This window comes from Ictalurus furcatus, chromosome 18, assembly GCF_023375685.1.
Source record: "Ictalurus furcatus strain D&B chromosome 18, Billie_1.0, whole genome shotgun sequence".
Classification (NCBI taxonomy): Eukaryota; Metazoa; Chordata; class Actinopteri; order Siluriformes; family Ictaluridae; genus Ictalurus; species Ictalurus furcatus.
This window is the reverse complement of record NC_071272.1, coordinates 13,304,765-13,329,437: the sequence shown is the minus strand read 5'-3', so window position 1 is coordinate 13,329,437 and position 24,673 is coordinate 13,304,765. Positions and strand designations below refer to the sequence as shown.

At 37.0% G+C, this 24,673-nt stretch overlaps 1 protein-coding gene across 5 annotated transcripts in view; it reads right to left on the bottom strand.

The window, feature by feature from the left end:
* Window positions 1-23,602, bottom strand: part of pacs1a (phosphofurin acidic cluster sorting protein 1a) — a 29,172-nt gene extending 5,570 nt beyond the window's left edge. For 2 of the 5 annotated variants that reach the window (XM_053649139.1, XM_053649143.1), the window contains exons 1-15: window positions 23,236-23,602; window positions 14,649-14,736; window positions 13,304-13,393; window positions 13,041-13,166; window positions 10,306-10,450; window positions 9,952-10,043; window positions 9,435-9,518; window positions 8,780-8,839; window positions 8,379-8,539; window positions 7,365-7,458; window positions 5,049-5,132; window positions 4,802-4,914; window positions 4,565-4,697; window positions 3,131-3,235; window positions 1,195-1,301 (exon numbers count right to left, since the gene is read on the bottom strand). In XM_053649139.1, the coding sequence (XP_053505114.1) occupies window positions 1,195-1,301; window positions 3,131-3,235; window positions 4,565-4,697; window positions 4,802-4,914; window positions 5,049-5,132; window positions 7,365-7,458; window positions 8,379-8,539; window positions 8,780-8,839; window positions 9,435-9,518; window positions 9,952-10,043; window positions 10,306-10,450; window positions 13,041-13,166; window positions 13,304-13,393; window positions 14,649-14,736; window positions 23,236-23,387 (1,634 nt within the window). In that variant the 5' untranslated portion in view covers window positions 23,388-23,602. The remainder of the gene's footprint in view (window positions 1-1,194; window positions 1,302-3,130; window positions 3,236-4,564; window positions 4,698-4,801; window positions 4,915-5,048; window positions 5,133-7,364; window positions 7,459-8,378; window positions 8,540-8,779; window positions 8,840-9,434; window positions 9,519-9,951; window positions 10,044-10,305; window positions 10,451-13,040; window positions 13,167-13,303; window positions 13,394-14,648; window positions 14,737-23,235) is intronic. The other 3 variants (XM_053649140.1, XM_053649142.1, XM_053649141.1) reach the window with 3 other exon arrangements.
* Window positions 23,603-24,673: the final 1,071 nt, after the last annotated feature.

The following is a 24,673-nucleotide window of genomic DNA, read 5'->3' as shown; positions in this document are numbered from 1 at the left end:
TTTGTAATTCAAGTAATGTAATATTATTGACATCAGTAACTGCAATCAAATTACATAAATTTAAAATGTAATGCATTACATTACTGTGTTATCAGAAAAGTCATCATATCACAGTAACACATTACACCCAACTCTGAACACGAGTGACAAGAAGATGGCATAAGTGTTCTTTAAATCAGCGTAAAAACAAAATAATAAAATCCAATAAACTGCCATTTATGTGGATTCCTAAAGTCAAAGGGTTAACCAAATATTGTAGCTCAAGTTTAAATGTTTAAAAATTAAATAGATTTTAAGACATATTGCTACTCCAAAAGTGGACGTTTCTGTAGAATGACCCATCTCTGTTTCTCCATGGTCTATCGGCACCAGACAATAGACGAGGCAAAGAACCACTCAACGAAAAGTGGAGTGCATTAAAATCAGGTAACGCACCCTTGGCCATGGATTATCCCACTTATACCGTGGTCACTTGCCAGCATTGACAAGTTAAAGCTGGCATTGATGTTTACAGTGCAAAATTTGACAGAAAGGATAAAAAGAATGGTCAATTTTTATTAGATATTTTATATATGTGTTGTTAGAGCTAGAATTCTACCCGCTCTAAATCATACACAGAGATAAAATAGAGTGATAAGATTATGTTTACTTGAATTAATTATAATAAATAGTCATGAGAGAGAGAGAGAGAGAGAGAGAGAGAGATTGTGTGTGTGTGTGTGCATGAATTACCTGCATCTGCGCCACGTCTCTACATAATAATAAGCTGTGAGTTTAACTACTGTATGCAACTGTAATTGTATGCAACTATGGTTACAATTGTTTATAGGCAGAGCATTAATTCAGAACAGTGATTGGAACTGACTGGAACTACCTGTGTATTATACAGTTTGAATGCACAACTTCCATCCAATCAGATTAGAGTATTCAGACAGAATATGGTATAAAATAATTTATGCATGAAAGGGTTTATACCAAAAATAAATAAATAAATAAATAAATAAAAAGACACATCACAAATGGTCTTGCCCAGTGCTTATACAGTGTCTAATAGTAATGCTGGTTTAGTGATGGGTATAATTTTTTTTTAGCCCTCCCTTACAATATTGTGACTAGCTGAATATGAACATTAGCTAGGCTAGCTAGCTGGGTAGTTCACATCCACTAGGACTGAACTTGAACTGAACCACTTACAACTTCTGAATACGAGTGAGCAGAGCTGAGAGCACAGCCTGAATCTCGGACACTGAGCAGGTACACACCACTGGATGCTTCTGTGCCTGCAGGGAGTCTGCCACATACTACACACACACACACACACACACACACACACACACAGTGTACTCAGTATAACTACGTTAAAAGACCACTATACATTGCCCTAAACAGATTTTGCTTTTTTTTCCTTCTTTAAACCAGGTTTTCTTTAAACCTAATCTTATTTGGTTGTGTTTCTAGAAGTTACCAGGACTGATATGGTTCCAGTTAACATAGCTTACATACAGTGCCGTCCACTAATATTGGCACCCTTGGTAAATATAAGCAAAGAAGGCTTTGAAAATTTGTCTTTATTTTTTAACCTTTTGATCTTTTGTTAAAAAAATTCATATCAAACAATTGCAAACAAAACACAGGTTTATCAAAACAGGTTAATAATACAACTTTCTTAAATATAGGTGTGCAACAATTATTGGCACCCTTTTAGTCAATAGTTTGTGCTTCTTCCCTTTGCCAAGATAACAGCTCTGAGTCTTCTCCTATAATGCCTGATGAGGTTGGAGAATACACGGCAAGGGACTGGAGACCATTCCTCCATACAAAATCTCTCCAGATCCTTAAAATTTTGAGGACCACGCTGGTGGACTCTCCTGTTCAGTTCAGCCCACAGGTTTTTTTTATGGGTCTCAAGTCAGGGGATTGGGATGGCCATGGCAGGACCTTGATTTTGTGGTCAGTAAACCATTTTTGTGTTGATTTTGATGTATATTTTGGATCATTGTCCTGCTGGAAGATCCAACCACGGCCCATTTAAGTTTTCTGGCAGAGGCAGTCAGGTTTTCATTTAATATCTGTTGATATTTGATAGTCCATGATGCCATGTATCCTAACAAAATGTCCAGGTCCTCTGGCAGAACAGCCCCAAACATTAAAGAGCCACCACCATATTTAACCATGGGCATGAGGTATTGCCAAAATGCTCTATTTTGGTTTCATCTGACCACGGAACCCGATCCCATTTGAAGTTCCAGTAATTTCTGGCAATCTGAATACCCCCGGGTTTGTTTTTGGATGACAGTAGTGCCTTTTTTCTTGAAACCCTTCCAAACAACTTGTGGTGATGTAGGTGACTTCGGATTGTAGTTTTGGAGACTTCTACAGTTCTCCAGCCGTGATTTTTTGGCCACTCAAACCATCCTCTTCACAGTGCGTTGAGACAATATAGACACACATTTCCAGTTGACTGGAACTTCTTAATTACTGCCCTAATGGTGGAAATGAGCATTTTAAATGCTTTTGCTATTTTCTTATAGCCACTTCCTATTTTTTGAAGTTCCTTGGTCATACCCATTGTTATGAATGACTAAGGGAATTTGGCGTATGTGTTACCACATATTTATACCCCTGTGAAACAGGAAGTCATGGTTGAACAATTTACTATTCCTAGTCACCCAGGTGCACTAAAAAAAATAAAAAATATCAATTGGAATACATCAATTTCTCATATGAATTCATATGGGTGCCAATAATTGTTGCTCACCTATATTTAACAGAGATATATATTTTTTGATAAACCTGTGTTGTGTTTGCAATTGTTTGATATCCATGAGAGCAGAGTATTTTTGTGATTTTTTTTTTAACAAAAGATCAAAAGGTTAAACAATAAAGACAATATTTCATAGCCTTCTTTGCTCATATTTACTAAGTGTGCCAATATTAGTGGAGAGCACTGTATGTATAAAAAAATATAATAAATATAGAGGACAAAGCTTAAGTCTTAAACTGAAGTGCCTATCTATACACATTTCTAAAAGGTATAATGCTGAGAAAATCATTGGTTTGTTTGGTTTAAACATAAGACGCCATAGAAAATCTTATTAGCTAGTTCTGAGACACAGTATTTAGTCACTACCTGTCCTTGCCAGTCACTGCTATTAATGAGGATGAGACTGTCGGGCAGGGTCGTGTCAGACACCAGGATCTGGTTCAGCTGGTCATACACTATCTTCCTTGGCATCTACACATATTCGAAAGAGAAAAGGAGAGTTCAGTTTCTTTAGACTAAGCACACACAGCACTGACAGAGCAGGATGATTCTGCTGATACTGGTTTGTCGGCTAAACCTGCTGACAGTTTCAAACATGCACCGTTACAAGGCAGTTTTATGAATGCAGAAAACAACATTCAACATTCCAAATGCTGCTATTTATATATTTATAGCTGACAAATTGACAAACACATCAGGCACACCACCACAGTGGGAATTAAAACATAGCACTTCACCCTGACAAACATCATACACGCCAGAGAGGCATTTGGATATTTCTGTGCAACAATAGTGGCAATGTTAGCCAATTACTGACTCACTGCAGAGCCAATGTGCTGTTATATAAGCAGATTGAGCGCCCACTCTGCTCCACGCTCTGCATCTCTGCTCCTAGCACACCCACTCAGAGTGTCCCGCGCTCAAATCCACAGCCCAAATGAATCACCATGTTTACTGTGGACCCTCCAGTGCTGTTTATTCTGCAGCGCTTTAGCGAGATTCTTTGGCACAGTGAAGGAACGCACAGTTTAAAGTGAAAATAAATTCTTAATGAACAAATATATAATATTTATTAATAAGTCAAATATATAATCATACTTTAACATATACATATTATTTTACAGAATATATTAATAATAGAATACAAAACAGGGCTACATGATTAAATGTGATCACCTTTTTAACTTCCTCAATTAATCAATCATCAACTATGTACATAGCTAATGTCAGCCAATAATAATAATAATAATAATAATAATAATAATAATAATAATAATAATAATCCTAAATATGTATGCTGTATATCTAAATAAAGTAATTTGATTCATTTCTTGTGTTTAAATTTAGCATGCAAAATATCCATTTGTTTAAAGCAACATGTTTTGATTCAAAGTATTATGTGAAGAAAAGAAAATTTTCTATAAATGTAATTATCACTTTTGCCATTAAACCCCATATCACATTAAAAAAAACAACAACACATTAACGTAATGGTTTTGTTTGAATTGTGAATTTAACTAAAGCACCACAGGCAAAATTCTGATTTTGCTTGCAATGTGTTTAGATTTCTGAATATTATCCATCTCTAACTTTCATACTTCCACAATATGTAAAAAGTCATTATCAGTTATTGATAAAAAATACTTTATTTTTATTCTTCTGTCACAATGAAGAACGCAAGATTGATAACATAAGTAGGCATGTCAACAGATAACATACTGAAAAAGACCGTTTGCATGCATCACCTCTGTGATAATCCATCGAGAACTTTAATCCATGTGAGGAGGGGAATGAGCTCACCTGTGGAGTGAGGCTGAGCTCAGGTGAGCGCTCACTGTCTGAGCTGTTCGTCCGCTCGCTGAGAGGTTTAGACAGCTGCCTCTCTTTCATGGGTGTTCCTCGCTTATGCTTAGGAGTGTGACCACCATCTAACCTGGGAACGAGTTACAGTAGTATGTCACACAGGAGGTATTATACAGTGCATTTGTGTGTGTGTGTGTGTGTGTGTGTGTGTGTGTGTGTGTGTGTGGTACCAGCCTTGGGGAGGGCATGGTCTGGCTGCTGCTCCTCTGTGGGGTTCGTGGTCTCTCTGCCACAGAAACAGTGATGCTGGGGGTTCCATCGCTCAAAACCTCCACCTCATTCAGCTCCTACAGTACCAAATACACATTACTTACCAGCTATACGACACATGGTCCAAAAGACAGACTAAACAGAAGTAGAAGTTAAAAACGACAAAGGACAGCCATAAAAGGAAAGAGGGATGAAAAGGTTATGATCCCACCACTGTGTCTGTTTCAGAGAAGGCGTCATCCAGGTGTGCACTACTGGAGCGCTGAATTTTACTTGATGCAGTCTGTTCCCCCTGCTTTTGGAGAGATGGACATATTTTGATTTAAATTTTTGATTTTTGGATGGGTACATAACTGAAAGTATGAATGGACAGATAGTTAAAGAGTTAGTTGTAGGTATGAATAAATTAATGAATGCTAGATAGCTACTTAGTTGGAAGTGTGGATGGATGAATAGATAGTTGTATAAGCGAGTAAAATTTTGAATGGATGGAGGGTTAAATGTTAGATGGATGGATAGTTGAGAGGGAGGGATGAATGGATAGATAAACGGATAGTTGGTTGGATGCTTGAATAAAAGATCAAATGGATGAAGGGTAACAGACAGATAGTTGGAGGATTAGATTGATAAATGGATAGATAGTTGTTGGCGGTGTAGATGGAATGTTGGATAGTTGGACAGACTGATAAATAGTAGATGGATAACAAATGGATGCATGGATGGATGGATAACAAATGGATGGATGGATACTTGCAGGGATAAAGGGAGGGATGAATGGCTGTTAGATAAATGGACATGAATGGATGAGGTGTTGGTTGGATGAATGAATGAAAGATAAATGAATGAAGGGTAGCAGACAGATACAACCCCTGGTAAAAATTATGGAATCATCACACCTAGAGGATGCTCACCTGGCTTTTTTGCTTTGTGGCAAATAAACAAAACAAATCTGACACAAATTTTTGTTTAATAGCTGAACATTCTGGTTTGTGAAACCTATTTCAAAGTTAAATGAAATTATTTTAATTACTGGCATATTTTTTTCCAGATCAAGTAGAGGAAAAAAAATATGGAATCATTCAATGTTGAGGAAAAAAAATATTTAATCACCTTGTAATTTGCATGTCTAAAACAAATTCCAGCACAAGTCTAAAATGCAATTAGTGCTTACAGACCTTAACCTGGGACTTACTGAAAGGAAACATGGCCTCAACAAGAGAGTTGTCAATTGAACCAATGAAAATGATTATAAAACTCCTTCAAGAAGAAAATCCAACACAGAGTATGGCAAAAGATGTTGGTTGTTCCCAGTGAGCTGTGTCTAAATTTGGTGCAAGTATAAACAAAATGAGAAAGTTGAAAAAAATGAAAGGAAAATATACAGGTAGAACATTGAAGATGGCAAAGCGTCAGGATAGAAAACTCAAAGCGATATGCCTTGAAAATAGAAAATACACAGCAAAACAAATGAAAAACAAATGAATGAAATTCTTAATTTTGAATGAAATGGGATTTACATACAGAAAATCTAAATGAAAACCAGCACTAACACGTAAACAGAAGAAAACAAGTTTACAGTGGGATAAAGAGAAGCATTCATGGAGTGTGGATGATTGGATGAAAGTGATATTCAGTGATGAATCACAAATCTGCATTGGCTAAGGAGATGATGCTGGAACTTTTGTCTTTTGACAGGTGTACATTTAAATTTTGGACACTTTTCTCATCGATAGAAAATAGGTCTGGGGATGATGAAGTCATTTTTCAGGATGACAATGCATTTTGCCACAGAGCAAAGAGTGTTAAAGCATTTCTTCAGGAAAGGCAAATCAACTCGATTACATGACCAGCAAACAGTCCGGATCTCAATCCCATTGAAAATTTATGGTGGAAATAAAAAAACTGGTCCATGACAAGGCGCCATCCTGCACAGCTGATCTTTCAACCGCTATTTGAGAAAGTTTGAACCAGTTTAATGGAGAATATTGTTTTTCATTAGTGAAGTCCATGCCTCAAAGAATTCAGGCCGTTATAAAAACTTGTAACAAAGTACTAATTGTGATATTTTTTTTTTATAGAGGATTCCATATTTTATTCCTCAACATGCAGTGATTCCATAATTTTTTTTTCCTCTACTTGATCTGGAAAAAAAATGCCATTAATTAAAACAATTTAATTTCTTTGTGGTATGTTTCACGAAGCCAGAATGTTCAGCTATTAAACAAAAATTGTTGTGCATCATATCTGGGATTCGTTCATTTGCTACGAAGTAAAAATCCAGGTGAACATCCTCAGAGTGTGGTGATTCCATCATTTTTGAGGGATGGATGGATGGGTGGATGGATGGATGAACAAATAGATCAGTAGATAGTTGATAGATGGAGGATATATAGTTGGGTGGATAATAGTTGAAGATTTGGAAGGATGGATAGATAAAGCAATGGAAATATTGACCTATAATGAAAGAAAACCTGATATAAATTTAGAGGTGAGATTTGCTGTTATCCTCCCTAAATATAACACTTACGGGATTCAGTGTGTCTCTGCCTAGAGAACATCTGCTGTTCAGACTGCCAAACTCATTGTGAGAGCTGGATTGAGACATAGCTTCGAAGAATGGCCTAAACAGACAGACAGACACAGACATACACACACACACACACACACACACACACAAAGACATAGAAAATGGATGCTCAGTCAGAGGCAGTGGAATAATGTGTAACGCAACAGACACTTCTGAGAAGCCTGTGATTGGTATTTTTATCTTTGACTTTGGACACAAAAGCAAAACTGTACTCTGATCATGGTATAAGTTACACCTCCACATAGTGCAGGGGCCTCACAAGGGATCATCTAGAAAAATACTTGTATAAGATTTGTACAACAGCTTTAGTAGATTCTTGTTACATAAGACTTCTCGGAGCTGTGAAGTAGTGTGGGTGTGGTTTACTAAGGGTTGAGGTTAAGATAACTGCTTGGTCAGTCAGTGAGATTCCATTTTCAACAATCTCACATTAATAGGGTGATTCGACAATTGCACTTACATTTAGCACTTTGTACTTTCAAAGTAACCTCATCAGTCTGTATCACAATCCCATGCCTCTGTTATTATGAGTTTGACAAAACTTTCTCTTCCCCACGTTGTCCAATTGACCATGAAGGTGAACAAAAGTATCATACATCAGAACCAGTGAATGTTATATCACACCTTATGTCTGATAACATTCTTTGTTTTCTATAATCTCATTTTATATACCTGAATGCCTTTAACTGCACCATTTCATCACCATCTGTTCAGTTTTAATCCTCTATTCTTCCTAAACTATTGCAAGGCCTGTGTGATGTATGGGGTATTCCTACTGTCAAGGTTTTTATGTTGTATGGCTTTAATTAAATTTTATTTGTATAGGCTTTACTGTTCTTTTGTTCTTTTATTCTCTGCCAATGCAGCATGATGTCTGGATTGTCTTCTTGATTAAGCTGCAATAAGTGTTCACTTAAGTCTGAGTGTGCATTTAAGAGTGTTATTGGATGTTACGGGAGTTTGGGCTTGGGCATGCTGAGGACACTGTCGGTCTCCTCCATGTCTGGTCCACTGTCACTGGGGTTGTACATCTCCAGACTGTTGTACAGCTCATCCAGGTCTTCCTCTACATCACGAATCTGCTCCTGAGACACATGGTCCAGGCCAAATCCCACCTACACATACCACATCAGCAATCAAACATTGCCATGCAAACTCCACAAAAAAAAACCACTGAATAAAGGCAATGATTGTACAGATGTGTGATAAAGATTTCCAATAAAGATTTGCAAGTCTCATGTTTAGGGACGAACAAATCTCATACACAACAAATGACCAAGTTGGGTAGAGGATAGTACAGGAAATGGAGAAAGAGACACAGAGAGGGGCATGGAGTAAGATTAATATGGGTTTACCTCATCAGAAACCTTGAACCTTTTCAGCAGTGCCACAAATTTCTGCTTGATGTTAGGCTGCTGAACATAAAAGACTTTACGTCAGGCAGAAAAGTGGGAAAAGCAATTCCACACGAATTAGGCTGTAGGACACAAGCAGCAAAAATAGCAGCGAGCAGAGGAGGAGGATAAAGAACAGTAACAGGCAGAATGCTTACAGAATTGGCACACAATCCAGCACATCACCAGCTAGTAGACAGATCATGCAGATAATCAAAACAGCAAGCTGATACAAGCATGTGAAGAGAGATATCCCAACCTCGCACTTCAACACAGTCAGTACATATTGACCTCCTTATGTCTCAGCACATTTCAAAGCACTCTAGCCATTCGAATGATCAGGCTCTGCTGAAAGGCCAACAGGGACCTTAGGCTATCATAAACACATAGGCCTGTTCCCTGGGATTAGAGTCAATTTGAAGAAATGGAGCCCTTCAAGTAGAGAAACAAACGCTGATGGGCATGTTTCCCAAGCTGTAATAGATGGGTGTTCAGCGAACAGCTTTGTAGTTGTTTGTCTTAGATAAGATTAACATTAAGCAGGTGAAAGCTGACTGTAAACAAGCATAAAAAGGCCATCTAGAGCCAGAAACAGTAACCTGCTCCTTTAACTCACATTAGCTCTTGTAATGGAAGCAGCAGAGGTAAGTTTACGACGTGGCTTCTTCTTCCTTACTTCATCCTCATCGTCATAAAGGTACTGCCAAAGGAGAATAAAATAGGTTTGGTCTCCATAATTTCACTAATAATCTCATGATTTTAATTGTTATGGTATATTTTAATAGGTTTTATTACCACTAAGAACATGACAATGCAAACCAAAAAATGTTCAACCTATAACAACTTCAATTATACTGAGATAAATACAAGCTTGAATATTAGCAGTTTATTAGCTTGCCGACTAGCTAACTTATCTCATCATCCAAATTGCGTATGCATATTCAGAGACCGTGGTATTTTTAAAAATGAGGGGGTAGGGATGTTCCGAGGAAATTTTAGCAGGTTTTTGATAAGTAGGGTTTTTTTAAAATTGTGAATGCATACTTTTACTGTTTTGAAATAAACATACAGGTGTACTTTAAACCGGACCCTATTACCTCGTTTTACATATTTTTCATCTCTTTTTTTCTAACCTGTCCATGTAATGGGTCATCACTGCCGTCCTGCTCAGATGAGTAGCTCTCTTCCTCCTCCTCAGAGTAGTTATCAATATCAGGGGATCGATCTATATAGGGCGCATATAATATATTACATATGTATATAATATATACACAAATGCATATAGCATAAATAGATTAGAATCCATCAGCTTTTGAAATTGAAATATGGTGAAGGATTAAAAAATATTATGCAGACTTGGTATGACCACATTTACATATAGTCAATTAAATTATTTTATCACACAAGCTTACCCAAAGCCAGCAATGTAACATTATTATTCTTAATAGTTTTACATTTACATCTGCATGAAGGTGAAACTCCCTTACCAGACAGTTTGGCCTTTGGTCCTTCTGGGTCTATAGGTTGACTGGACATTGAGTAAACCCTGATCTCAGCTACGGGCACGGCCATGTCCTTTATTTTAGTATGCAGACGCAATACCTGAGCACCTTCAGTGGGATGCTGCATCACCTTTTGCCAGACAGACATACAAAAAATTTAAATATAAAAGATGATGCATATGTATCTTTTAGGATGGTCAGGATGAATTTCAGTGTTCAAATACCAGAAAATGTACATATTATAAGGCAAATTTCCAGATTTTAATTAGTCTACTTTACATGTGCAAGTTTATTGAAACATCTTTTCTATTGAAACACATTTCAACTTAAAACCTTCTCATGACCTTTATAAAAAATAAATAAATAAAATAAAATAAAATAAAATAAAAAAACTGACTACTGTTAGTGAATAAAATTTTGTTAACTGGTATGGGACGTTTTAATAAGTTTGGCTAACACTAAGAATATGAATTGCAAAATGAGACAGTGAAATCCCACTTGTGTCTACCTGTGCGAAATGAGAGCTAGTTTATTAGCAGTTAGCTTAATGACTAGCTAAACAGCTAGCTAATTTACCCGATTATGGACAAAACTTTGTTGTTGTAATTTATTTTAAAAGGTTTGGATAGTGTTATATAAATCATTGAGAATACCACAGTGCAAAGACTCCATTTCATTTGTATTGACTCTCCAGTTTCATTTTTATTGAACTGCTGGACATTTCTGCTGGACATTTCTGCTGAACTAAACATTTCTGCTGAACACGTCTACCAAACATGTCTGCTGAACATCACCATTTTTCTTCTCTCCTCCCCTCCCTTTCCCAAATATTCCATTGAGAAGAAAAAAAACAAAAACAAATTGAGCAACACACAGCAGTAAACATTCACAGGTTTTTTTCTTTTTATACTAACAAAGGAAAACAAAATTAAAAGTAAACCTGCCCCCCGCCTCATCATGGCTACCCAATAACTATCGCTGGTTATATAGATATTGTAAGACCCAACAACAGGCACAAAAATTTAAGTGGGAAGTGTCTGTAACTCCATAAAGTATACGATAAAGGGATGCCATTTATAAAAAAACTTGTCCGTACAACCCTTCATCGTATACCTTATTTTCTCAAGTTTTAGAAAAAACACATCATATCCTTTAGCCTCTGGGAGATACATGGGTATTTAGCAGACTTCCAATGCAACAGTAGGGAACATCTTGCTATAAGGGATGTGAAAGCAATAACATCCTTTTGTATCGAGCTCAATGGAACTGAGTCATCAGGAATCCCAAATACAGCAATCAATGGGCAAGGCTTTAAATCTACCCTAAGAATAGTGGACATGATGGTAAAAAAACCAGACCAAAAACCATGGAGATCAGGGCAGAAGAAAAACATATGGCCAAGATGGCAGCAGAGCCATGGCATTTATCACACTTGTCCTCTACGTCCGGATACATCACAGAAAGTCTCGACTTGGACAGGTGGACTCTGTTTAAAACTCTGATCTGTATAAGTCCAAGACGAGCACAAGAAGTGGTAGACTGTACCCTCCCTATAGCACGTTCCCAACACTCCTCGCTTATCTGTACTCCTAACTCCGTTTCCCACGCATTCCTAATTTTGTTACTCGACTCACTACCTAGCGCCAGAATAAAATCATAAATCCTAGAAATCATTCCTCTCTGATGTGGATTGTTTGAAAACAGCTTTCCCAAGCCTGTTCAGGAGGCGCAGAGGGGAAATCAGGAAAACATCTAGAAACGAAATTCCGAATTTGAAAATACCGAAAAAAATGCGTCACAGGGAGGTCATAAGTGGATGCCAGATTGGCAAAGCTATCAAACACGCCATCGGCATACAAATCTCTAACTTGTTTAATACCCTTGTCATACCATACTGAAAATGTGGAGTCCAAACACGATGGAGGAAATAGATGGTTGTTGACTAAAGGACCCAAAGAGGATACACCTACAAATTTAAAGTGCCGTCTAAATTTATACCAAGTCATAAGTGTGTTGAGGACAACTAGATTATCAGTATATAGGGAGAGTTTGTAGGTAAAGAGGAGTAAAGCAAAGCAGGTAAAGAGGATTCCCTACAAGAAGATAGTTCCCATTTAGACCAAGAAGATCCAGGAGATTCAACCCAGTAGCAAAGTTTATGAATGTGCGCAGCCCAGTAATAGAATTGAAAATTGGGTAATGCAGGTCCTCCACTAAGTCTACATTTCTGCAATAAAGATTTACTAACCCTTGGTGGCTTCCCTCCGCAAATAAATGTACTAATTATCTTATCCAATGAATCGAAGAATGATTTTGGCAGAGAAAGAGGCACTTGCTGGAACAAGAAAAGAAACTTTGGTAATATATTCATTTTGACGACATTGATCCTGCCAATTAGAGAAAGGGGTAAGTTACCCCAAATCTGAATGTTAGATTTAACCTTTGAGATAAGGGGAGTGAAGCTAGCTGATAAAAGATTAGATAAAGAACGTGTCACGTTGATACCTAGGTATTTAAAACCTGACTGACTAAATCGAAACGGTAAAATTTGTATTGACAACAAATGCAAGGTAATAGCTGTTAACTAGCCAGCTAGCTATTAGGGATGGTAATTTTGTGAATAAACTTAGTGAAGTGTGTTGACTGTAGTATTTTTTGTAGTAGCCTTTTTGCTAATATAGTAGCTAATGTTTACAGTAGACTGTGATAATATTGCTCACCTCTGCCATATTAATTAGGCCCACTGCTAGTGTCTTGTAGCCCAGGATTGTACGATTCTTGTACCTTTTCCTTCGCTGGAGCATGATCTGCAGCCTGTTGGCATCTCTCTTCAAAAAATGTGGATACTTTTGGAATAAATAAGGAAAAAAATGTTAAGAAATGTTACAAAAATTGTTGTCTAACAAAAACATAAACATACCTGCAAAATGACAAAGAAAAGTGACCGATTGATACAAACACACAAAGACGCACTAGAACAAACCTGAAGGGAGAAAGTGAGCTGTAAATCTGTCTCTGTGAGCCCAGGAGATGGCAGAAGGATTTCATTAGAGCGCAGAATCCGCTTTGATCCCTGCAAGGTCATGCATTAAGTAATGAGTTAGTGCCTTAAGATTTTGAGGTGGTACCTTCAGTGGGATGCTGCATTACTGTTGTTAGGAATGACAGAATGGATTTAACTATTCAATATTCCATTTGAATTTTTGTACATTTTACATGTTAGAAGGCAAATTTCCACATTCAAATGTTTATGATAGTCTGTGTTATGTCTAATGTACACTACCAGTCAAAAGTTTGGAGACACTTAGCAGAAATGTTTCTCATGATCTTAAAAATCTTTTGATCTGAAGGTGTATGATTAAATGTTTGAAATCACTGTTGTATATAATATATAATATAAATGTGCCAACATTTTAATTTCTTTCATTAGAAAAGTAACATTTTATTTACAAAAAAATATTTTTTAATGGATGCAAAATATTCAGAAAAGCAGCCAGTAATTTCTCCAGCATAGGTGGGAACTCCTTTAATACTGTTTAAAAAGCATCTAAGGGTGATTCCTCAAGAAAGTGGTTGAGAAAATGCCAACAATACATTTCTGGAAATGTAGTCATCTGGAAAAGGGTGTCTACTTTGAAGATGCTAAAATACTAAATTATTTTGGATTTTTTATCACAACATAACTCCCATAGTTCCATTTGTGTTATTCCACCGTTTTGATAACCTTACTGTTATTCGAAAATGGGGGGGTAAAAATAAAAAATTAGTGTGTCTAAAGTTTTGACTGGAAGTGTAAATCTACTGAAACTGAAGATTCTAGTTTTATGTATGAACAGGATTGCAAATAAATACTTTATGTTTGAATTAAAATAAATAAATAAAAAATAAACAAATTGTGTCCTCAAGTGAGATCCCAACATACAAGTACATCATTTTCAGTGCACTTATTTAGGTCACACTGTTTCTGTGGTTGAATTTCAAATGGTGTTCTAGGGGAAAAGAGAAAAAAAAAAGTGCACTATGCACTACAACTTCATTATGTTATATCCTATGAGGGGAGCACATAGTGAATAGTTAGCCATTTGGGAACTACTTAAATTAAAAAAGTATTCCTGATGGCAGATTTTGTAGAGCATGTGTTGCTTAAGAAATGCAAACTAAGCTAAATATTAGCAACAAAAGTTGTGTACGTATTTACTGTATGTAAATACATAAAAATAAAGTTTAAGCAAAAAAGAACTGAATCATTTCAACACAAATATAGACCGAGTACAACCACAAAAAATTTAATCTATTAAAAAAGAAAAGGTAAATAATCTGGGGTTTACCTGAAGTTTGACTGCAATGACCACTGAGGTGAGGTCTTGGTCAAGGTCCTTTAACATCACCAGTTTCTTAAGAGTCAAACTGAGGAGTCTGAGAGAGAGAGTTGCAAAGTTGCTCTAAGAACATAAGAGCATTCTGGCAGCAGAAACAATCTTCTGTATTTTTAACATATACAAGGGTTACTGTGAAGACATTACTTTCTATATATGCATGGCTGACCCTGCGCTCTGACCCCAGATTCCTGACATGCTGGGGTATGCGAAGAAAATAATTTTACTGTGCTGTAATGTATATATGTGACCAATAAAGACTCAATCATTATATACATACAGTGGGGGAAATAAGTATTGAAAACGTCAACATTTTTTTCAGTAAATACATTTCTGATGAGGATATTCACATGAAATGCGTCCCAGACATCAGTATTTACTCAAGAAATCTGGAAATATAAAGAATTCACAACATTAAGGTCCATAAATAAAGTTATGTGTAATGAAGTGGAATGACACAGGAAAAAAGTATTGAACACGCTAAGAAAAAGCAGTTCTCCAAGGCAAGGTAAGGCAAGGAACCAGCTGAAATCTGTAAGTAATTATACACCCTATCTGTGCAAATTAATATCAGCTGGGTTAGTAAATTGATGGTCTATAAAAAGGCTTTTTGTTACCAAGGTGTCACACAAGAAACATCTAATGATGGGTAAAAGCAAAGAGCTCTCCCAAGACATTAGCAACCTTATTTTTGCGAAACATATTGATGGAATCAAATACAGACGTATTTCAAAACTTCTGAATCCTCCAGTAAGCACCATTGGGGCCATTAACCGCAAGTGGAGGCAACATCACTCCATCATCAACCGACCATGCACAGGAGCTCCTCACAAAATTTCTGACCAGGGAGTAGAATAGTCAGAAGAGTTTGGACAAGCCTATGAAATACTGGGAGAGTGTAGTCTGGTCAGACGAGAGAAAAATTTTAACTTTTTGGCTGTCATACTACACACCATGTTTGGAGATGAAATGGCACTGCACATCACCCTTAAAACACTATACCAACCGTGAAGTTTGGAGGTAGAAGTATCATGGTGTGGGGCTGTTTTTCATCACATGGTACTGGCAGACTTCATATAATTGAAAGAATGATGAATGGAGCCCTTTACCAGGAGATTCTTGAGAAGAATCTGCTGCCATCCACCAGAATGATGAAGATGAGACGTGGGTGGACCACATCATGTCAAAAAGCAGGTATAGCCGAGTATTCATGCAAACACAGTCGGTTATGTCTTAAGTGAATTTAAACAGTTGGGAAGAATCTGAGGTGTGTCAATAAAGTATATTGAATCTGTGCATTAGGTCTTAAAGTTAGAGATGCACCGAATGTTCGGCAACCGAAATTATTCAGTCGAAAATTGCAAAAAAAAAAAAAAAAAAAAGCACTTTCGGTGTTCGGCCGAATAAGTGAAAAGGCCAAATAAATTTGACCGAACAATGACGTGTTTGATGACGCGACCAAATAGCCTAGCAACCAGAGTGAGACGCGCGAATGTCACGACTCGATGAGGGCCCCCTCATCGTGCGTGGGCCCCCTCGTAGCGTGCATGCACGAGCTACGTGTACGAGCTATGTGATCTTCGGATGTTTACTGTGCGTTTGTTTTGTTTCCGTCACGTCGCGAGACGTAAGGGAGTAGAGTACAGAAGCAGGTAAAAACGTATTTATTTAAGGGCAGGCAGACAAATCCAAATCACAATACAAAAAAAACATAGTCAGAACATAACATTAACAACGTATCTAACTATACTATATCTACTATAATACTCTGCAAGGTGTACAGGGACGCGAGCGGTATATATCCCCAATATAATCAGCCATATATAACCGAATAGAACCATTTTTTGCACTTTTTAATGCACTTTTTGTTGTAGGCTACAGAGTGTTACATTCATTCAGCAGTCATAGGCCCAACATAGGCTATTCAAGGGGGGCTCAAAGATGACCACATAAAAATATTTTTATTTTACTAATTTATTCATTTATTTAAAGTTATATTGTGCCTTGTTGGTAGCCTATGCCTGCTGGAATGAAAAAAAATGTTCAGTGTTAAATAAATATTTTGAAATTGTAGTTTTTGTAATTGATTTTTTTTCTTTGAAAAGAAAGACAAAATAGTAAAAAGCACATTTTGACTATTTAATTTATGCAATGGTGAAAAAAATGGCAAAATAAAAGGAAAAAACACGAAAAAACATGTTCGGTATTCGGCCAAGTCTTTCATTATATTCGGTTTCGGCTTCGGCCAAGAATTTTCATTTCGGTGCATCCCTACATAAAGTGACAGCAGTCTAATAAACCTGCTGCTGTCAGGGTCATGAATGTTAATCAAACAACAAAAGACAAAGGGAAAATCAATCACTCATTTGACTGAATAACTTCAGTAAATTTAATAAGAATCACTGTATATGTCATACAGTGAAGTCTATTTTATTTAACATTTAATTGAATTATTCAATTTCCATAGTATTTCTTACTGATAGACCTACCTGTGAAAACTTATCGTTATCATGAAATATTATGAAAGATTGTAGTCATATCGCCCAGCCCTAAACATTAGCATCTGGTGATTCCAGTCTTGAATTTCACGTAAAATGTGAAATGTACTTATTAATGTAAATATCATAAACCCTGCTGATAGGGATTTTTTTTCCCTTTTAGGAATTAAAATGGAAAAAAGTTACAAGAACAGATCTGTGTTCAGAAATTAGTTTGTTGTCATTCATAGACAGATTAAAAGCAGCAATAAAGCATGAAGCTTGTTGTTTTGACATGCTGCTAAATGTTAAAACATGTAAAAAGTAAAATCTCTCAGCCTATATAACTGTGGGTGAGAGGCATCAATTACTGAAATGTCATCTCGAAATGGAGAGCACAATATAGTGTGAAACAATAACAAAACAGGTTCATTTGTATTTGTACACTTGTAATATAAAAAAAGTTCTACATATACCTCTAGATCACTTTTTTTAAAATAGGAAACAAGCTGAGGTGCTGATGACATGATATAAAAATATTAAATGGCAATTTGTGAAGGTTAAAATATTAATTGAACAGCTCAGTGTTGAGTTTACAATTGCAATTTAAAATTTTTCTCAATTTAATTACTTTCTGGACTCGGCCTGACTCAACTCGGACTCAGTCATTAAGGACTCGGACTTGAGTCCAACTCAGCCCCTTTTGGACGCGGACTCGATTGGTTAAGGACTTGCTCTCAACTTGAACTCAACAATGGTGGACTCAGACCAAACACTAGCAATATACCAGGGATGCACTGAAATGTCATCCGCAGAAAATGGTATTTACGTTTTTTGGCCAAAAGAGAAAAAAGGCCAAAAATATGAGCCGAAAATATATGCCGCCACGCCTTGCCCCTCAGTGCTCGGCGCTCAGATTTCACTTTCGATCTAGCCAATGGTTGCATTGCAACATTACTAGAGCCTCAATTTACTGAACAATACTTTTATGTCGAAGAAAGAGCAGTGTGCACGTGAAATGAAACGGGCAGAGCTGGAGGTAATGAATGCATCTGCTGAAGAATGGATGCACAGCACAGAGTAAAGTGAATTGATTAAACTCAAAAAAGTCTAATATTAATACAATTATACAAAAAAACTATTTTAAAATGGGTTTTTATTTATGAAATTCATTTTCGGTTTCAGAACAGAAATTTCCTTTCGGTGCATCTCTAATATATACAGTATTTAATCTGACATCTCACCAACATACTACCATGAAACAGTTATAACTTTCTTTGCAGTTTTAGACCTTTACAGACTGGATAATTAGAGAGATCTCTAACAAATGCAATGTGAAGTGTTTACAAAATCAGAAGAATGCCCTGAAGAACCCTCAGCAGCTTCAAGCAAAGTATATGCAAGATGACCTGACTTGAAGCCATGAACATCTTCAATTTCAACACGTCCTCAGAACATGAACCAGAGTGTTTCCTCTGCATCATTTTGTTGCCACACCACTTATAGGGCAAAAAGTAAGCATCATCCCAGCTAACAGAGAACACTGTCAGAGCATTCAGTAAGTATTCGACAGCTTCTAAAATTAGCTTGTTACCTTTCAAAAATGATGTCCCTGTATCTGATATAATTATGGTTTGCATTAAAATGTTATTAGAATATTGCTCACAGATCATTCTCAGTTAAACAAAAAAAATATATATATTATAGAAATGTTAGTGCTCTACAACTAATAACATTGCAGTAACATTTATAAATATTACATAAAAAAAAAATTCAGAACACTAGGAAACCTGGCAGATTTTAAATTCTTGGAACCAAAAGAAGAACCACAATGTTCAGAAAATGTTCTAAGCTAAAATTGTAAGGATGTGGGATGTGTCAGGAAATGGAGTATGAGTCTGGATTTTAGTACTACAAGATAGAAAGATTGTGACACCTACATAAACCATCCCAAACAAACAGCTTTTCAATATAAAGTAGCAAACATTGCCACATATCATCTTCTACACCTGCCTGTGTCTTCCAACATCAAAGGACTTTAACCATCACATCACAGTTGCCACAGATTTGACTAGGCCTAACCGGCTTCTCAAATTGAGGTGCTCACAGCCACCTCTCCTGGATTTCTGAGATCATTCATGTACATGAATGCCCCTCTCTCACTGAAGTATAACTCCAGAGTCAGAAGGCTTGGGAGAGAGTACACTTGACCAATAATAAGGTTAGCAAAAGAAATTTTATCCTTCCAAAACACACACACCCACATATATATATAATATATAAAATTATATATATATATATATATATATATATATATATATATATATATATATATATATATATATATATATATATATATATATAAGGTCAGCTTGTTCTGTTATGTAAGGGTCCATTCCATTCTAATTTACAAACACACCAATTTGCATTACTACAGGAGTAGTACTTGTTAAGTACTAAGCGTGGAAAGGTCTCTACTGTTTTTGTAGTGACTCAATATCATTATTCATATTCTATTTCTTATTTTAACTTTTTTGCTGTTAAAGCAAACTTTCACTGTTTTCTATGCTTAAAACAAAACAAAATATGGCAGATTTGTTAAATAATATTTTTTAAAAATGGCACAGACTTCAGAGATTTTACAGCATCACCTACAAAATGAAAAACTTAAAGATATTATTATGGCTATGCTGATTGATCTTGCACAAGATTCTCTATAGTCTAATTAGTTTGGGTTTTTTTGGAACACTGTTTTGCATTCTTGTTCTGTATCTACTTTTGGTTAGAACTGCAACATCTTAAAGAATATATTTTATTAAAATATTTTTGTTTCTTATAATACAATGCTGTTAAATTGGCCAATTGGTGATTCGTTTTCTATAATAGCACACCTCTGACAGTATTCCCATTTGAAAAACAAATCAATAATTCAATATTGTTTCTATAGTAATAAATAATTCATGGGGACTTGTACAGCAGATGAGCATATAATCTAATCTAATAATAAATATATTAAAAATATGCTGTTATTTAATGATGAAAAACATTTAATCTTTGATATGGTTAAGCTTTCTGTCAAGAGATGTTTATTAATATTTGTGAAAGAAGTTTCCAATGTCAGGAAAAGGTTTTCAGAACAGGACTTTCTGGTTTTTCTGTAGCATGACAAGCTGCATTTTCCTGTCTTATTAACTTCTAGCTCCTATAACCTACGTGAACTTGTTTCGTGAATGTTCCCCAACAGAAAAGTATTTGCCCTATCGTCTGGAGATCGCAATTTCAAATCCTGAGGATGCTACAGCAATCCATGACAAGGAACCAAGAGAATAAAAACTACCCATGCTCTCTGGGTGGGAGGAGTGGTATACTTGCTCTCCCCTGCCAATCGTGGGCAGCTGTGAGCTCATGCATGCAGAAGGGGGCAGATACCGCTTTCTTCTGTATTACGCAGCCCAGTGCCTCAGCATGAGCAGCAATTACAAAAAATGCGTTTGGCTGGTTTCACGTATCTCAGAGGAAGCACGTTTAAGCATTCACTCTCTACAATTGGTAGCTGTAGTATTATAGGGAAGAGAATGCTTTGCCAAATATATACAGGAGGAAAGGCTTAAAATATGGACTGAAGAATGCTTTATGTGGAAAACTTCCTTCATTTTGCATGTGTGCTCTGTATCAAAATTTACAGTCACACTAACCTCACCTTTTCCCTCCACGGGGCATTTTAACAAATTGTACATAAAACTCTATTTTGATAGTATTAATAATTATGAGTGCTATTCCTCTAGACACAATTCACAGAGATATGTTCTATGTCGGTCAGAAAATATGCTGCAAACTGCTTTAACAGTTTTCTGTTCTCCTTTTAGTCAGTCATTTACCTGCTTCAGTTGCAACTCATGTCTAGTTGCTTCTGTTGAATGTTTTAAGAGGAGACTGCCTGAGTAACCTACTGCACCGTATTTTCTTTAAAACTTAACATGTAACCCATGCTACATGTCAAGTAAAAATCCACAACACAGCCCAGATCTTCAGTACATGCTGGTACTGCTATGTAGAAGTTTACATTTATTATCTCAACAGAGAGGATGAAACTGTGGAGCTGCAGTCTTGTTTGTGCATAAACATTGATCCATATTACATTACATTACTTATTCATTTGACAGATGCTTTTATCCAAAGAGAGGCAGAATACAGTCCAAGCATAGAGCTGATAAAGGAGCTGACAGGGACACAAATGCTGCAACATCAATTTACCAGAAACAATTGTATGAAGAAGAGATTTACAACTAAAAACAAGGGTTACACTAAGTGCTAGTATTCAATTCTAGTAAACCCTAGTAATGAATCACTCAGACAGCATATAAATGTTACATAGACTCTTACATAGACTAATTTACAGTAATCTATACATGTAACCATGAGCAACTATGTACAGGTAACTCACAGCACATGTGTACATATGGGGACCTGTAAGTGAAGTGAATAAGTATACTTCACAGCCAAATAAACACAGTGTGTGAAAATTAGCTTGTGGCCCACATGGGAATTACTGGCCTCTTTGATGAAAATGTAGATAACTGTAAACCCACACTAAGTGGGTCAATAAAAAGAAAAGAGAAGCCAGAGGATGTTGGGTCAGATTAAAACTGAACTAAACTAAAAATGGCGAAAGAAGACTCAACATGCTGTCATTAAAGAGCTTGTTAAAGAGCTGGACTTGGTTTGGTGGATGAATTTGCAAGGAGAAAGCAAGAAAGAAGCCAGTCACCTATGACAGCAATGTATGTGTGTTTGGTTAGTTGGTTTTTTCCATGTGTGGTGCGGTTGGGATGGGGTTCCTGGGATTCAGGGAACTCTGGGGGGAGGGAAAAAAAACCTATTTCCCCACAGTTGAGGGTTCATGCTAACTTAGCCATCTTAAGTCAGAAATAAAAGCAATACTCACTGTAAACTGTCTACAAAAACTGGAACTGAAGTCATTTGGTTAGTGCTTCATTTATTTATTTATTTAAATGGATGCACTAAATCACTGTTAAAAGTGCCAAAAATTACATGAAAGAACAGTTTTATCAAAAAATCTTCTCAAATCTCGAATTGACATTTCACTGAGGATTTCAAAGTATCAGCCAGTATTTAGCGATTTCAAATATACAGTCCACAGAAACTCTGAAGACTGCTTAAAAACCTTAAATCATGTTATTTCTTGTTCTTGTAACTATAAGCACCACTTTCTTGAAGTGGTCACAGAATCACAACTCTGAGAAGAATTACAAGTTGGAGATCTGTTCAAACTGATCTTTCCTACTGGGATGTCAGAAATTTCCCAGTTATTATGCTGCATTCAACTTTCCTTGTAAGTGGTAATGTGAAGTTCTGTGAGCATTTTAATTTTGACGTCACTCAAAACAGGGAAACAACGGGTAGTTGAGAAGACTACCGCAAGTTGACGAGGTGAAACTGCAAGTTGAGGAGGGGTGTTTTCTGTGGTTTTTAGGTGTAGGCAGGGAATTACAAGGTGCAACTTTGCCTCCAACGCAGCACTAGTTCAGAAGAATTTGACGAGATGGAACTTCAGATTGAGATGGTGTTTTCATTGGCTTTTACTAGCTGGAGGTGGGGAAATACAAGCTGCAACCTCCATTCAAAAGCAGCATTATTCATTCACCTGGGTAACTGTACTAGCCATTTCCCCTGTGACGTCAGAGGGGAACACAAGCAGGACTTCTCAAGGAAATAACAAAAATTCAGGACCAGCCAACAAGTTAGTACCAAAATTACTAATCACATCAAGAATATTTTAATATAAACGTATTTAATGTGTTCCAGGGTGGAGTTTTCCTTTAAGTCCAGAGCTTTACTTTACTCAACATTGAAACAATGTTTGGGGGAAATTGTACATCATGTAGGCTAAGGAAGGACTTCTGCGAAGTTTCAAAAGAGTGATGGCGTCCTACATTATATGACGAGTTAAAATGTGGCAAGGCGGCAATGCTGCAACCTGTAACTCCGCGCGCGCGCGCGCGCGCGCGCACACACACACACACACACACACACACACGTACCTTGGAACACAGCTGGGAGACGAGCGGTCGATTTCCCATGTCGCAAACAGGTTCATCTGAACCGGGCGATTTGATGAAATGCTGACCGATTTGAAGGGCTGCAGGTGGGGAGACGCAACTCCCGCTCGCTGAACAGCTCCTCGCTCCGACATGCTAATGGTGTAGGGGGGAAATCACAGTACAAGTCTTCTTGATCAAGCTTCATTCTCAGTTCCCCGCATCTTGTGGGGAAAAATCGTTGCGCGTGTCACGATGCGCGTCCCTGTCTCCCGTACCGCCTCCTTCCCAACGCCGCTCATCTTATACTCCAGTGTATAGAGTCTCTCTACTGAACATGCTGCATTCCAGCAGACAAACTGCTCCAGTCTTTGACAAGTGAAGCTTTTTTAGCCGCAGGAAGGCGGAAATCTGTCTCTCTCCGATCACACAGAACAGCGCCGCCTCTGGTTAAAGGAGCGCGAGAGCTTCTTTAAGGAATCCTCAAAAGCTCGAGCATGAAGCGGTGCAGATGCAGTAGAAACCATCATAGAAACCATCATAGAAATTCTAAAGGTTTCCACTACAAACCACTATAAACCATCAGCTAACCATTATGTCTAGTGGTATGCACTAAACATAGCATGCAACCAATAGAAGGCAACAAATTACCAGTAAAGGGACCATTACAGTTTCCATTAAAACCAATACAATTCCCATTATAACTTTTAAAACCATTACAAATTCGATGAGGGCTTGCTTTGGGCAAAAGGGCATTGCATCATGCTGGAACAGGTTTGGGCTCAGCCCTGTAATTATAGTGAAGGTAAATCTTAATGTTACAGCATACAAAGACATTCTAGACAATTCTGTGTTTCTACCTTTGTGGAAACAGTTTTGGTAAGGCCCACATATGGGTGTGAAAGTCTGGTGTCTGCATACTTTTGGCCTTATTGTGTACATATAAATCATTAAATACTATGCATACTTATGCTCATAACAGCAGGAAAGCTCAGATGAGATACAGTCTGAGAGTCCCACCTCTCTCTCTCTCTCTCTCTCTCTCTCTCTCTCTCTCTCTCTCTCTCTACTGATGTGTCTCTAATGGCTGCAGCAACCAGAATGCTGTTTCCATCCCTTTATCTCTTGCTCATACTCTGTAACGAGAAAAGCAGATTAAGTTACATCACGTCTGAAAAACATTTTGTGTTTCAGGGATACAATTTTCATCTTTACAGAATACAATCCAAACTGTCCATTGGGGATCAATAAAGTCCATCCATCATATATAGAGATGAGCGATAAATGAAAGAAAATAAAACAACATAGTGTGTTAGTAAGGAATCAGGCCACTAGAAGCTGTGATGGATCTGTACTGGATGGTTAAACATCATTCTTCCAAAAGATATTCTGTAAATTGATGTGTTGATTATGGTGATGGAGAGCGCTGTCTAACACATCA